The sequence below is a fragment of the Nilaparvata lugens genome, chromosome 10 (genome assembly GCF_014356525.2).
Source record: "Nilaparvata lugens isolate BPH chromosome 10, ASM1435652v1, whole genome shotgun sequence".
NCBI lineage: Eukaryota > Metazoa > Arthropoda > Insecta > Hemiptera > Delphacidae > Nilaparvata > Nilaparvata lugens.
In genome coordinates this window covers 33,715,819-33,732,635 of record NC_052513.1, presented here as the reverse complement: position 1 = coordinate 33,732,635, position 16,817 = coordinate 33,715,819, and the positions used below count along the sequence as shown (strand labels likewise).

Sequence of the window (16,817 nt, the reverse complement as noted above, 5' to 3'; positions counted from 1 at the left end):
TTCAATTTTTCCATACTTTTATATGATATGACGATTTATGGCTTTGTTAAAGCGTTAAGATAGGTTTATCGAAAATATGTATGAACATCATGATAATTTTATTATTTATAATACAAAATAGATGGCAAGCGAGTTGAACACAGGAAATTGGAATGTTTATAAATTCAATAGCTTTGAATCAATGTATGAGAAAATAATAATGGCACATTTAAATTTAGAAAAAATCTAGATTTCATAATACAGTATTTTGAACACTATAATATCCTATTCGAATAAATATTTTATAATATCAACAACCATTTTTATGCAAGGCCATTAAAGTATAGATCTAGATATACAACATACTCAGTTCTATTTATAGTACTGCTTTAAAATATTGTATCTATATTTTTTCAAATATCCAAACTATAGGCTAAAATTTAATGACAGGAGAGGTTTAGAATAGTTTAAATAGTTGAACACTGATTGATATCTTCAATGAATAGAGTAATAAGGTTGGCACACCTTTATGGCACAAACATTATTTCATAAAATTTAAAATTATCCTCATAAAACTGGCATCATTACAGACTTATGTGTGATGATTTCAATACCTTATACTAAATGCACATAATATTGCAAATTTTATTACATATAACAACCATTCAATATCTTATTGCAGTAATCAATATTTTATGATATGAGAATTCGGTAATCCAGACATAGTTTATGATATGAAAGTTTGTTGATCTATTCCTACTAATATGATATGAAAGTTAATAGACGACCATGATACGAAAGTTAGTAGACCATACGGTTATGTTCAAGAAGCTAAAGCGAGGCAATTTTGTACTTTTCTCATTACACTGCGAAAAGTTATTTTCAACAAAAAATGTATTATTAAATACTTAGTAGAATATCATCTAAAGAAGCTTTCAATTTCAAAAAAGGAAACTAGAACTAAATTCCTTGGAAAATCATAGAATTATTCAAGGTTAAATAAAAATGGGAAGAAACAATTTTTAGTCTTGAATTATTAATCTTAATTGAGTACTGAATCTAAGAATTTGTTTTAAACACACATTTGTTTGAATTTTAAAACATTATTTTATACATTTTTCAACATACATAATAATTGTGATATTATATAATAACAAAACTAACTGGTAATAAAAGCCTTTATATCCAGTAATCGATATTCACCACAATCCAAATTAAATGCTTTCAGAATGTTCACTGTTTTTGAACCAATTATATATTTATGTTTTGCTTTGTTTTATGAAAAAAGATTTGTTTTGATATGAACTACATTAAAAATTTGACTGAAAAATATAAAAGTGTGCTTTGGAATGACTTAATAGACTTTGACGACTTAAGATTTTAGACTTAAGACTTTCAAGACTTAATAGAATGCAGTTATAGTATGGGTTGAACGTTGTAGTATAAACAAACATTGGAATATGAAATGAAAAATATTGAGGAATATGTGAATCAGTAATGAAATAAAATAGGTAAAAGTGAATCTAGATTCAACTTCCTCTCAGATTCATCATCAACATCCAACAATATTAAATTCATAACTTCCAAATGGATGATACATTCTTAACAATAATTAAATGAATGACTATGTTATAAATATAATTCTCATAGACTCTCAACAATATAATATTAGATAACAATAAGTTATTATTATACTTGATATACCGCCTATTTAGAATACAAGGAAGATTACAATAAATCTTCAACTACGATTAAAAACAGAGTTCATACATTATGGGATCGAATAAATATGGAATTTATGAAAGTAATCATGAATGAACTAGTTTCATTTCCAAGGTTCAAAAGATACACTAAGATATAGTATTGTAATAAAACAAAACAGAAAAAATAATAAATGTAAACTATTTTTTCAATTTTCTTTTTATACATTTTTTATTTTTCCATTCAACATGGATATCTTCTTACACAATATCACCTTCACAACAACATAGAAAGGGGAAAATATATACGGTAGTACGAAATAGACATTAATTAAAGCGAATGTAGGGCAGTGAATCATAAAATGGTTTTTCAATATAGTGTTGTGGAAGGTGGGTTTTAAAGAAATAGTAATTTGATGCAAAAAATATATAGAATAGCCTAATATAAAACAGAGCTCTATGAAAAATTAGAGAATTAAATAAAAATTATAAAGCATTACCGTAATAGGTAGTAATGTTATAAAGAATAAAAACACACATAAAAATGTTGTCAAATTCTACACAGTTTTATTCGGTACCCGACCATGGCTTCGTGACCACAGAATTTGACAACATATGTGTGTTTTTATTCAATTATGGAACGGTTCGACAGTGACTCAGTCGAATGTTATAAAGTTTTCTGGCAAGAATTACCCCCACACATGGAAAACATCTTGTAAATGTCAATAGCTACCTAATTATGTTATTAAAGGCCTAAATTATAATAATTTAGATTTTTCCCACAATACAAAATATGTTGATCAAGTCAGGCTTCTTCAACTTGACCTAATGTTGACAATCATATTCAGCTGCTACCTTAACCTACCACTAATAACTAGAATATTACATAAAAATACCAAGATCCGAAAACAATATTTTGATGAATGTAAATCAAATTTGAATTACTGGTAACTGTTAATATTGGAATGTTCGAAGATCGTAAAAAAGTTTGACCCGAGAATTTTGAATAAAATCATATCTATATGTGTGATTTGTTTTAAAATTCCAGTAATATTATGTTTTTTAATGAATTGATGGCTTCTTTCAAGACATGTTCTTGAATCTTGATTATAGAACCAATTTTATCTTGATTATAAAATTATTATTATCGATTATAAAATTAATTTTAGCTTACAAAAGAAAGGTTTCATTTGTAAAATAAAAATCATTCAAAGTAACATTCTACTTTGAATGATTGCTGAAATGATTCATTAATATTTGAAATTCAGACCAGGATATTTGTAACACAACATTTCTTCGTATGAATACATGAAAATGTCTCATAAGAGGTGGGAACGGTTAGCTTTGATATTGCTAAAATGTTAGATAAATGTACAAAAATAAGCAATGAATGATGTTTCAACATTTTTTACAACCAAAATACATTTTTAAATAAAAATAGAATCAGTTGAAAATCGAACCTATATATCTACGCGAAAAATGCAATGGGATCAGTCTGATATTTTATAAATAGATTGGAATGATAGGGTTTCAACGAGTGATATTACTATCTACAGCTTAAAATATTAATATTATAAAGGTGGTACAGTATTCACATAGACGCACTGATGCAGAAAGTTCTCAGAGAAACATTTATGAGCTCAAAATTTTTTCTCTTACAAACTTTAAAAAATATTTGAGCTAGAGATAGGATTTATAAGGCGGGTTCATCAAAATCAACCTTGTTAGTTTAAAGATAAATGCATTCTTCCTATTCCAAACTTAACCTAGAAAGGTGGTCAACAAAAATATTACACTAAAAAGTGAGCTTATTTATAAAACTTGAGGAAAGAATGGCAACTTAAGAATAGCTTAACTTCACTTTCCTAGGATACTTTCCTAGCTCTAGTCTTTATATCTATTATTTGTAATACAAATGAACAATATTTTACTCAATAATATTTATTACAGTACTACAAAGTTACTTACATGGTACATCATTCTACAGGAGAATGAGTTCAGCTTAGCTGTAATATGATATCTTTCTTTTTCAAAACATCAAAGGCAAGTTTATAACATTATTTTGTATAATGTAGTATTTATTTATTATTCGAAAAAAAATCTACCAATCATACAAGTCCACCGTATTAATACTTAATAATATAGCTACAGTGAGAAGCGGGGTTTCATTTATGCGTAATGATTCGACGAATACGGGATAATACTTTTGGTGCCTAAGGGAATTGTTCACACTTTCGCAGGCCGCTAACGTGTGAACACTCCCATTAGAGCCTCAAGTAATCTAAATGATTACGCATCAATGAAAGCCCACCTTTACTTGGAATAAGTCTAACTTACTTAAAAGAACTGTAGTTCTTTTTCAAAACGTCCAAAGGCAAGAACTAATAAACAAGTGAAACTCACTTAGGCTAGGTTTCTAGGACATTTAAATCTAATGAATCATTAATATTTGAAATTCAGATCAGGATATTTGTAACACAACATTTCTTCGTATGACTACATGAAAATGTCTCATAAAAGGTGGGAACTGTTAGCTTTGATATTGCTAAAATGTTAGATAAATGTACGAAAATGAGCAATGCATGATGTTTCAACATTTCTTACGATCAAAATACATTTTTAAATAAAAATAGAATCAGGTGAAAATCGAACCTATATATCTACGCGAAAAATGCAATGGGATCAGTCTGATATTTTATAAATAGATTGGAATGATAGGGTTTCAACGAGTGATATTACTATCTACAGCTTAAAATATTAATATTATAAAGGTGGTACAGTATTCACATAGACGCACTGATGCAGAAAGTTCTCAGAGAAACATTTATGAGCTCAAAATTTTTTCTCTTACAAACTTTAAAAAATATTTGAGCTAGAGATAGGATTTATAAGGCGGGTTCATCAAAATCAACCATGTTAGTTTAAAGATAAATGCATTCTTCCTATTCCAAACTTAACCTAGAAAGTTGGTGAACAAAAATATTACACTAAAAAGTGAGCTCACTTATAAAACTTGAGGAAAGAATGGCAACTTCAGAAAAGCTTAACTTCACTTTCCTAGGGTACAAATATATCAAGTTCAATTTCAAGTAAACCTGCGGTAAAAAGGCTTCCAAGTTATCATGATAATTACATTAACAAGGCTATAAACATCAATAGTTTTTTTAAACATTTTAAAATTTTTAACATAAAACAAGTAAGACATTACAAAGACATGAGACAAATATTAGCATAATTTAATTTCATCATTAATCCATCTATTGCCACTAACAATTTTCATTCTCCTTCCCTTTTACAACCTCAACACATAACCTAAAATTGAATTTCCTGTTCCTTCAACAATGAACAAACAATACTAGTTCAGCTGAAGATGTGATAAGTGCTACTATGAAACTTGGTTCTGTAATGTAAATTAATTTTTGAACAAATATAGTGGTATAGATAACATCAACGTCTTATTCTTTCATTGAAACAAGGTTTCCAAGCTACAAATTACATTGACGGTAGCTTGAAATATTGTTTTTTGAAAGATTTATTCATATTTATTGTTGCAAAAGCAACAAATCTAGGATCATTCATCAATGATAAAATTTGATTCTTGAATAGATTTAAAATTTATTTCTTAAATTCCACTAAATCAAGGTTACTAATACTTCAAACAAATCTTAAAATTGATTTATGAAAGATTTTTTGAAGTACACATCATTTGAAATTATCAACTTACAAGTTCCACTCAGTCCCGTTCCCAAACTATTACACTTGATAATATTACAGCGGTATTACTTGAAATACTATAACTATAAATATGAAATATGTTATACTATAACTTGAAATAAGTTGAACCAACTCAAAAGTACTTTAGCTATAACATTATGTCTTCTTTCGGTGAACATTCAAAGGCAAGTTCATAGCTCTAGTCTTTATATCTATTATTTGTAATACAAGTTCATAATATTACTCAATAATATTAATTACAGTACTACAGAGTTACTTATACACAATTTTACATTAGAATGAGTTCAGCTTAGCTGTAATATGATATCTTTCTTTTTCAAAACATCAAAGGCAAGTTTACAACATTATGTTTATACTGTAGTATTTATCATTCGAAAAAACATGTACCAATCATAAAAGTCCACCGTATTAATACTTCATAATATAGTACAGTGGGAAGCGGGGTTTCGTTTATGCGTAATGATTCAACGAATACGGGATAATACTTTTGGTGCCTAAGGGAATTGTTCACACTTTCGCAGGCTGCTAACGTGTGAACACTCCCATTAGAGCCTCAAGTAATCTAAATGATTACGCATCAATGAAAACCCACCTTTACTTGGAATAAGTCGAACTTACTCAAAAGAACTGTAGTTCTTTTTCAAAACGTCCAAAGGCAAGAACTAATAAACAAGTGAAACTCACTTAGGCCAGGTTTCTAGGACATTTAAATCTAATGAACCATTAAATCTATAAGTTGAATTAATTTAATAAGTGTCCTAGGTACTGGGCCTTAGTTCATAAAACACTTGTATGAATAGTATATGAAATTTGTAATACAGTATTGATCATTATTGATAAAAGTTCAACTCAGCCTTTAGAAATATGTTCTATTCTATACATCAATTCTATACATCAATGATGGATTTATGTAAATTGAGTTAGTAAGGCTTACCATTGCTCATAAAATCGAAGTTGGGATTATAAAGGTGAGCGACTCGAACGCCCATCTCTGGTTGATGGCATGAATGACATGGTACGTCGCACTTTCACCTGAGAATTTGTCTGTAAAAAATTGAATTGTAATTTTACAAATATATAAATTTGTACTTTAAAGTGAATGAATTAAAAAAAAACTGAAAAATGTGTCAACAACACAAGAAATCTGGTGTGGTACACTCACACAACTTTCCTTGCTCATTGAACTATAAGCATCATTCTTAAACGAGGATAATTTAGGGGAATAACATAATGACGATTGGCGGCAACATATTTGAAACTACGATCAGACTACTGTATATGTGTATTATTATTATTGTTTTCAGAGTACGGTACTTTTTCCTTTATGTAAATTGTGAAATTCGATGATTTTTTTAAAAGTCGTCAAAACAGCTGTTCTAAAGATGAAATTATCTCGACTATGTGTTTTTTTTATAAACTGCTCACATACCTACCTCATGCACGAGAAAGAGGTTACACAGTCCATTTATCAAGGATAGGGTAGAACCCTAATTAGTTTCCCAGGAAAAAGACTCATGCCAGTTGATAGAGCTGATAAATAACTAACTATACGGGGTATGAATTTGAAAAAAAACGGTCAAGTCATTTTTGAGAAAATCGTAAAAAACATGGTTTTTTAGTCATTATCCGCCATTTTTCTCAAGAATAAACGGAGCTCCTGCAATTTTCCCAGAAATGAGACTTATGTCAGTTGATAGGGCTTATAAATAGCTATCCATGGTATAAATTTGAAGAAAATCGTTCGAGTCATTTTTTTGGGAAAGCAATACTTTCCTTACCTATGGTAATAGGGCAAGCAATACTTTCCTTACCTATGGGAATAGGGCAAGGAAATTAAAAATGTGTTTATTAATAAACGAATAACAATTTGAAAATAATGAATAGAAATCCATATGAAAAAATTCCATTTTATAGGTAAATTTAATTACATCTAATACTAACAATGCCCTCTTCCTCTTCAGAAAGATCTGTGGTTTGTAAAACGTTAGTTGGCTAATCTTGATATTGTCAGAACTGGTTAAACTATAAATTGAAACTCGATCATTTTCAGCAACAATTAAAAATGATTACAGAAATTTATATGAAAAACTTCCACTTTATAGATAGATTGAACAAACTATATGTCGTTTGTAAAAAATTATTTAGCTAAATTTACTTGATATTGTCAGAGCTGGTTAAACTATGAATTCAATTTCGATCATTTTCAGCAAAGTTGATAGGTAATTATATTTCAAGTGTTCAATCTTCCAGAAAAATAAATGTTGTTACCTTAGCAGTGTTGCTTTGGTCCCCGAAATAAATTTTATCCTTGGCTCCTTTCAGTTCCATGTCCAAGCGCTCTCTCTCTGCTTCCAGCTCTTTCAGTTTGCGCTGAGCTTCTGCAAAGGGACCCACTAATTCATCAGGTTACAGTAACAAGTAGAATATCTCAGGCCCGATTTTACCAAAACGAAAACTAGGGTTGAGCGACAGTTTGTTCTAAACCAACAAAAATAATATGGCAAAACCAATTTAAAATCATCTGACTAGATCCAACTGACGCTTAAACCTAGTTTTCGTTTTTGGTGAATTCGGGCCTTGGACATTCTCAACCAGAGAACTCAATAAACACAAGATTTACTCTTTGACATAGGATTCAAGTATTATCAGCCTCTTTTTCTAGTTTGGATGGTTTCAAGTTTGCTTTGAAAATGATCTGAGTTTGATCCTACTCCGCAGCTATCATAACAATACAATACACTTCCTGCTAAATATATTAGTAATGTAAGGTATGCAATTTATTAAGCCGTATCCACACTGAACAAATGTTCGACAGACATGTTTGTTGAGGGGCTCAGGGACAAACATTTAAAAAAGTTCGGACAATCATTGTTTGTCAAACAAAAATTATTGTTTTTCCAAACATTTTCAGTGTTTGCTGTATTCAAAAAATAAAAAGTAAAAGCCTGTTTTCCCCACTTACAAATATTTTGTTTGGTGACGCGTCCACACTGGCCACGGGCAAACATTGTTTGTCAAACATAATACAACAAACATGTATGTCGAACACTTGTCTTTAAGTTTCATAGAAATAAACTTATTTTTCAATTGCCTTCATGTGAACCAGAACAAGCTGGTAGACCTGAGCCACTTAACACCACCCTGTAATAGTTGTAAATGACTAGATAAATAAACACTACTTTTAATTACTGTACCTTGTAACTGCAGTTCTTTTTCGCGCTGTTTCTCCTCGAATTCCAGACGTAATCTCCTCTCCTCCTCAAGCATTAGTCTCTGTTCCTCTTGTAACTGTTCCAGTTCTTCCCTTTTCTCCCATTCTTCTCTTAGAACTCTAAAAATTAAAAGAAAAATGAGTTGAAATTAATTTTCTACATTCACAACAGAACGTACATGCTTTGTAGATTTCGAACGTGTTTCAATACATATTAAATGAAAAAGACTAAGAAATTGTCAAAAAAAACACACATTTATTGATACTTAGAAAGACCGGTTTCGGTTATTACACCATTGTCAATCTCTGTTTATCAGCTGTATCTCTGTTTATCAGAGATTGACAATCTGTGGTTTTTTGATAATTTCTTAGTCTTTTTCATTTAATATGAATAATTATCACAATATCAACTTCTCAACTACACAAAAAAAAATGTTTCAATACACTGGGTACTACCTTGATACTTCGTAAGACGGGCCCATACTGATAAAATGTTCGACAAACATGTTTGTTGAAACAGTTTGGGCAAATTTTATTATGTTTGACAAACAATGTTTGCCCGTGGCCAATGTGGACGCGTCACCAAACAAAATATTTGTAAGTGAGGACAACAGGTTTTATGTTTTACAGCAAACACTGAAAATGTTTGAGAAAACAGTAATCTTTTGTTTGACAAACAATGATTGTCCAAACTTTTTAAAAATGTTTGTCCCTGAGCCCCTCAACAAACATGTTCGCCGACACACGTATGTCGAACATTTGTACAGTGTGGACACGGCTGAAGTATTGTATACTTCCAGAGAAAATTTGAAAAAAGAGTTGAAATTAATTTTTTACATTTACAACAAAACTCACATTGATTTGTAGATTTCGAAATTTCGCGTTTTAGTACATTGGGGACAATCCTTAGAGTACCTTGATACTTCCAAAAGATTCCTCATGAAAAGTAAGACATAAAAGTATTGATGTAGGCTAGCCCTACGTGGATTTATCATGTGAGCACGGTTGTCAAAATGACTGTTATATCAACGAACGTTTACAAGTAAATAACTAGTTGAAGTTGGAGTTTTATGAGATACGTTCAAAGATGATGTTTTATTCTATTTTTATCTTGTTTATGAATGTAAACTTTTAATGAATAAAGTGTCAATTACAAAAGCACATTTACAACAGTGTTTTATCCAATTATGATAAATTGGATCAACAACTACTCTACAATAACATTGAACGAACACGCTACAATCAAACTTATGAAAAAATTCGTCATCAAAGATGTTGGTTCGAAATAGAAATGATAATTACTAACCTAGCTTGTAGATTACGAACAATCTCTTCGTCTCTTTTAGCCTGCGTTTCTTCTTCTAAACGTGTTCCTAGCATTTCGATTTCTTTCTCTTTTACTTCTTTTATTTCTTGAGCTTGTAGTTCAGCTGCCACTCGAGCCTAGAAAAATAAAAATAAGATCAATAAAATTAAATAATTAATGAGCTACCGTGATCTGAACCCTGACTCAGAGCACAGCTTGCTTTGCTCTCAATAGCCGAAGACTTTTCTTCATCAAGCATTATGGTCAAATCAAATCAAATTTTTATTCTCACAATTTATAAATAATACAGTACAGTTACAGTACATTTATATATACCCTTACGTTATGAGAGACTCACATGTAGGCAAAAGCCTGTGTTTGTGAGGGCCTGGCGTAATTCGCTGAATTTAAAAAATTCAATTAGTGGTCCAATTAGTTATGTCAAAAAAAGCCTTAGATGGTACTACCAATTTCACATCTTCTTTATTTCGAGCGCAATTAATGAATTATCATCAGAATACAAATGAAACATACGCAACTAATTGTCAGTCATTAGTTTGTACTATAATAGAATTATAACATAGTAAAATAAATTTTCTATTCACGGAATGATCCATGGTCTAGTCTAGTGAATAGAGTGCTTGCATAGCAGCCTAGAGATCTCTGGTTCAAACCCGCTCATCGCCAAAAGTTTATGACCGCCGTGTTATCGGATGGGCACGTTAAACTAACGGTCCCTTCTGGAATATGATAGTAATAAGTCCCATTGACGGCTTCAATTATATATTTGAGCGAGGTGGGACCTTACCGCAATGGGCATTCACACCAACAAAAGCATTAAGAATGTACTTTTACTCTAGATTTTCTTTCTATGTTTTGGGTATTAGCCTGTTCTAACATTTCAAAAGTTATAATTGTACAATAAGGAATAAGGTTAGGTTTTTGAATCTTCGATTTTCCAAGCTTATTTTTCTTCGTTGCTCTATTTGAGGTTGAATTATTTTTGTATCATTATAATTTGTAATTTATCAGTGGTTTAATTATTGTTAATGGTTATTTATTTTATGTTGGAAGCCTCTCGCTGATGACAAAACATACATGATGAACATGATTGTGAGTGTGAATGATAAACATGCATGTAGACGTTTCACCGTTATTAGCCAGTCTTATGTTATGAAGTTTTACAATAATTCCTATACTCTGATAAAAGTCTCTAGGAAGCTTTTAAAAGCAAAACAAGTGAGATAGTGCTGTGAGTGAGGTGGTGAATGAGTAAGTGAGTGAATGAGCGAGTGATTGAGTGAGAGAGTGAATAAGAGAATGGATGAATGAGTGACTGAATAAGAGAATGAATCAATAGCAAGTAACATTAGGGAAGAATTCAATAGACACAAGTTCAAGAAAAGTTTATCTTCCTGGTTAGTTGATATTGCAGTAGAAGATTGAGAAAATTTAGTTAGACTTTAAATATTGAAACTATTTAATCTTCATTCATTCCTTTACTAGTTTTTCGTTTTTTCAATTAACTTTCTAATTGTTATTCTCAATAGAACATTAATATTTATCTACTAATTTTATTTTTGTATGTGTTATAATTTTTTACTAATTTCAATATAAAAAACTTTAATCCTCTATCACTGAATGAAGTTTGAACTAAATAGTAATTAACACGCAACAAGCAACTAATAACTTACACCCCAACACATATAATTTATAGTGGGGTATATATTTATTCATTGAATTATCTATGCCTATTAAGAAATTATTCAATGCATAAAACTTAATTGTTTTAATTGTATTAAATGTTATAATATTCTAATTTGTATTGTAATTGTTTTTGATGAATAAACTTTAATTTGATTTTTTATGAATGAGTGAGTGACTGAATAAGGAAATTAATGAATGAGTGAGTGACTGAATAAGGAAATGAATGAGTGAGTGAATAAGTGAGTGATACCATGGTTGATACACAGCGAGTGTATCGGTTCTGACGTGGATCAATTGCCACTTGTAACCTAACCTAACCTTAGAGGTTAACTTATATCGGTTCAAATAACATTTTGTACGTCATTTCAACATTTTAACATAATCTAAAATAACATTATATCAGTTCTTAGGACATTTCAATTGTTTTTTAGCAATAAACGAATTGATTCGATAATAATTTGAGTGTTGGACTGACCATTTTCTCAGCATGCAGTTTGGCGCCCATGTCGTGCATGAGGCTGGACCGACGCCTCCTCTCCTCCAGGTCGGCGTCGCGCTGCCTGCGCCTGCGCTGTGCTAACTGGCGTTGGTAGCCGATCGAGTCGGCCGACGAGTGGATGGCCAACTGCAGGGCCGACACCCATTGCAGCCGAGTCCTACAACATTCACATCACTTATTTACATTCACATAAGGATTAGGTGTACCAAGACAAGGAAGACTAACCACTATCACACATATCTGATACGTCTGTACAGTCGAGAACATGAATGTCAGTGAAGCTGTGGCTAAGACGTAGGTGTGCAGGCAAAAAACCGCTGTACAGGTGAACAGTGAAGATTGTTTGCTTGATAGTCGTATAGGACATGTGAAACGTTACGTTGGTGGCCAGACATTCAAGACTGTTTCCTAGTTTCACGTATTACATTCACATCAAGATTAATAGACGTTTCAAGACTATAATGAGATTCACGTTATAAAGTCAGCACCTGATCAACATTGTGGTTTGCTATCATGATCAAAATTCAACAGATTTTTGTGCAAACTTGCCTCAGTATTGTAAATAGCATTTTTGATGAATGAATTTTGATTGACTGACTTGTGAACGTAGGCGTTGAACTCGAAACACCGCTCATTAGTGTGCAACATGAGACGTTAAAAAAGCGTCCTATCATTTTCATTGACTTTTTAACTCATTAACTCAAATCAATTTATTGCCATTCTTTTTTTTACAAACAAGTGAAACAAAAACATTCTTATAATGTTATAACTAATTATAATCTTAACTAATTTAAAAACATATTCAACGAATGTTTTATTTTATTTTAATATTGAAATAATGGGCTCTCCCAGAAAAGCTAATGCTTGAGCTCTGGAAGAGAGTTCAAAAATCTTAAAAGTAATTAGGATGGATGTCTAAGACAATTTAATTAGTACCAGAAGAAACAATATGCAATATAAACACTAGAATATAAATGTATGTACAATATAACAATGTAAGCACTAGAACAAAAAGTCAATTAATCTTCTGAAATCTCAAGTCCGAAGTAAACTTTCCTACATACCCACTCTCTTATTTCATAAATTAAACACTTAGTATTTCTATTTAGAATGAATTTTTCAGGTAGACAATTTATTATTCTATGGCAATAATAGATATATAACTATATATAATTATAGACTTTATAACGTGAATCTCACTATATATACTACAATACCGTTGTATCATTCCACTGACTTGATTTCACTTTATAGACTCATTTTCATAATTATATTATACGCCTCACGAAAGGTGTAACCGCCGAAGACCATAGATTCTACATGAAATTTAAAACAAAAATGATCGAAGAAAAATCTATTTCTTATATTCACCATTGAATATAAGTTGAGGAGAATTGTTGATGAGGCTGTTGAGAGTTTCAATGAGATCCTACAGAAAAATTTGGAGCAGTTCACAACATCCGAAAGAGTGTGTGCTAAAACGAAAAAAATTAAACCATGGATAACCTCTGGCCTCCTGCAATCGATGCGTCGTCGTGACAAGTTGAGTAAAGAGGTCAGGAGAAATCCATACAATAATCAACTCAGACAAAAATTTATTCGATTCCGAAATACACTTAAAGCAGCTATTAAGCGTTCTAAATACAATTATTATAAGAATAAATTGAGTGAAGCTGGGGGAGATTCTAGGAAATTCTGGAATGTTATTAATGAGGTTTCTGGTCGATCCACGGGCAAGCCGAAATTTCCGCTGCAGGCGTACTGTGAGCGCGGCGGTGAGGCCTCTCCCGCTCAAATTAAACAAATAGGTAATGCCTTCAATGAATACTTTGCCTCGGTTGGCTCGCGGTTGGCCGGGGCACTGCAGCCGACTGGTCCACTCGAGGTGGACGACGCCGACCATGCGACGGACGCTGTCTTTGCTCTTTGTCCCGTCACCCACAACGAGCTTATCGCGGTAGTGGTCAGTATGAGAGGCGGCTCGGCTCCGGGATGGGATGGAATACCGACCAAGTTAATTAAAAACAGCATTAACACACTACAGTTACCTCTGCTACACATAATTAATCTTAGTTTTACAACAGGTAGATTTCCGAATGTTTTTAAAATTGCAAAAGTTGTTCCTATATTTAAGTCTGGACAAAAAAATGTTACCTCAAACTTCAGGCCAATTTCTATACTTTGCACGGTATCAAAAATAATTGAAAAATGCGTCAAAATACAACTCACAAATTACCTTGAGCGTGAGAAAATAATTTCCAATTCTCAATTTGGCTTCAGACAAGACAGGGGTACCTCCCACGCGCTTTTTGAATTAATAAGATACATAAGTGGAGAAATAGGCAACAAAAAACGGGTGATTGTCACATTCCTCGACCTGGCAAAAGCATTCGATTCTATTGATAGACATAAATTGATAGTGAAACTCCAGCACGCCGGCGTTGAATCCCTGGTCTGGAAGTTCTTGGGACGAAGTCTATGAACAGGCCTCCTCAGACCTACTAAAAGTTAAAAGGTGGTTTGACCAGAACACCCTATCATTGAATGTCGGAAAAACCAAGTCTCTGCCTATATACTTTAGACAGGATGGCGATCCTGGGCTGAGAAGGCTTGCAATACACTCCTGTGGTGATCTGCGGTCGGCCGCCTGCGGCTGTGACGAGGTTGAGCGTGTGGAGCAGTATTGCTACTTGGGAATAACAATTGATCACAAAATGAGTTGGTCCCCACACATTGTCAATGTTAAACGGAAATTGAGGAAATTATTGTATGCCTTCTCACAGCTGGCATGGTTGCTGGCTGCGGATCAGTGCAGGAGTGTGTATTTTGCGTATGTTCAGTCGCTGCTTCAATATGGTGTAGTGGCGTGGGGCGGTGCCTCGGCCGCTGTGCTTGAGCCTCTGGCTGTCACGCAAAGAGCGCTTATAAAAATTATTCTAAAGAAACCAGTCAGATACTCGTCAGACCAGCTCTTTTCCGATTTCCAGGTACTGGATATCCGCCAGCTTTACTTGAAATCCATCCTCACATTTATAAAAACAAATAAAACCAATATCTTTACAAACTTACAACATGATTATCAAACCAGACACCGAATAAATTACGGATATAACTTTCCCAGATCAACCTTAACGTCACTGAACAGTAATCCCTTTCTACTTGCCCATTTGATTTATCGAAACCTCCCACAAACAATTATAGATGCAGAAGAACTTGGTGCTGCCGCCTACAAAAAGAGAGTAGGTTTTTGGCTCCGCTCAATCGGCCGGGTGGCCGCCGCGGCGCTGCTGGAGTCGCCATATAGGTGACACGAAGCAGTTGGCACATGCTCAACCACAAACCTCACTAGTTTGTGATTTTGTATTCCAAGCCCTTCATGCCTCTCTTATTTATTTTAATTATTTATATTCTGCTTTTATATTGTACTTTCTATTTAAGGTTGTTAAATCGTCAGTTCAGATAGCTCACAAGAAGATGAAGTATTCTGAGTCGGGTACTTGTGCTGTGTGAATCATCATACATACAGTTTGTTTTTTTGTACATTACAGGATTTAACATTTTTTTTTTCTTATTTATAGGTTAAGCCAGAATCAATATAAATTATTGACTGTTTTTTTGCACTTGTATTGCCTGTATAGATTGTGTACTCTTTCCCCGCGCACGGATCAACAGTCCATGCGGGGAAATAATTATTCCATAATTATTATTCTGTTCTATATTGTACATTGTTTTTGTATTGGAATAAAGAAATTGAATTGAATTGAATTGAATTGACCATAGTTTTCCAGATATATCGATTTTTCAATATTTTTGAAAAACGTCAATAACTGAAAAACGATCAGTCAAAATAAAAAAAATCTGAGTATATTATTGGAAAGAGGTAGAATTTTCATTAATACAACATATGTATAATTTGTTCCTTTGTTGACGTTTTTCAACTTTTTATGAGCACCAAAAATGAAACAAAGTACATTCTCAAGTTAAAGTCAAATTTCAAACAGTTTGAACGCTCATAAAAAGTTTAAAAGCGTCAAACAGAGGAAGAAATTAGATTAATCTTATTGGAAATGTCTTCCTCTTTCCAACCATATCTCCAGAATTTGACTAATAGTTGTTTAGTTATTGACGTTTTTCAAATATATCAAAAAATAAAAACTTTTAGTACCCTTTTATTAGAACCTTTAAAATATTTTAGTTTCGATAGACTAGTTTCGACCATAGGTCATTTTCAAGTTAACATTTTACTAAAAGTTTTTATATTGTTTTTATTTGAATCAAGTAGCCCAAAGCAAAGTGAATTTACGAAAAAATCTATATATCTCGTAAACTAGAGTTAAAACTAAAGCCCCGCGCACACACACATCGATTTTTGTTCGTACGTTATTTTGCCATACTTATAAATTCTGTTAGATTGAACAGATGATTTCAAACAGATGATGTTTGACAAGAATTCATAACGACGGCAAAATATCGTACGAACAAAAATCGATGTGTGTGTGCGCGGGGCTTAGGTAGACATAATGGGCCATATGAATAAAGTTGAGCATTTGCTTATACTTCTAAAATATGGAGCATTTGCTTCATTTTCTATGATTAAACGTGAGCAAAAGTAAAAGCTTTTACTCAAAATTGTATGAATAAACTAGAGCATTTACTCAACTTTTGAAGCAAATGCTTCAA

At 32.2% G+C, this 16,817-nt stretch overlaps 1 protein-coding gene across 1 annotated transcript in view; it reads right to left on the bottom strand.

Annotated features, from left to right (window-relative positions):
* Positions 1-6,304: 6,304 nt before the first annotated feature.
* Positions 6,305-16,817, bottom strand: part of LOC111049541 (differentially expressed in FDCP 6 homolog) — a 40,729-nt gene continuing 30,216 nt past the window's right edge. The window contains exons 6-10 of the mRNA XM_039436706.1: positions 12,114-12,294; positions 9,932-10,068; positions 8,609-8,745; positions 7,683-7,792; positions 6,305-6,458 (exon numbers count right to left, since the gene is read on the bottom strand). Of these exons, the coding sequence (XP_039292640.1) occupies positions 6,375-6,458; positions 7,683-7,792; positions 8,609-8,745; positions 9,932-10,068; positions 12,114-12,294 (649 nt within the window). The 3' untranslated portion in view covers positions 6,305-6,374. The remainder of the gene's footprint in view (positions 6,459-7,682; positions 7,793-8,608; positions 8,746-9,931; positions 10,069-12,113; positions 12,295-16,817) is intronic.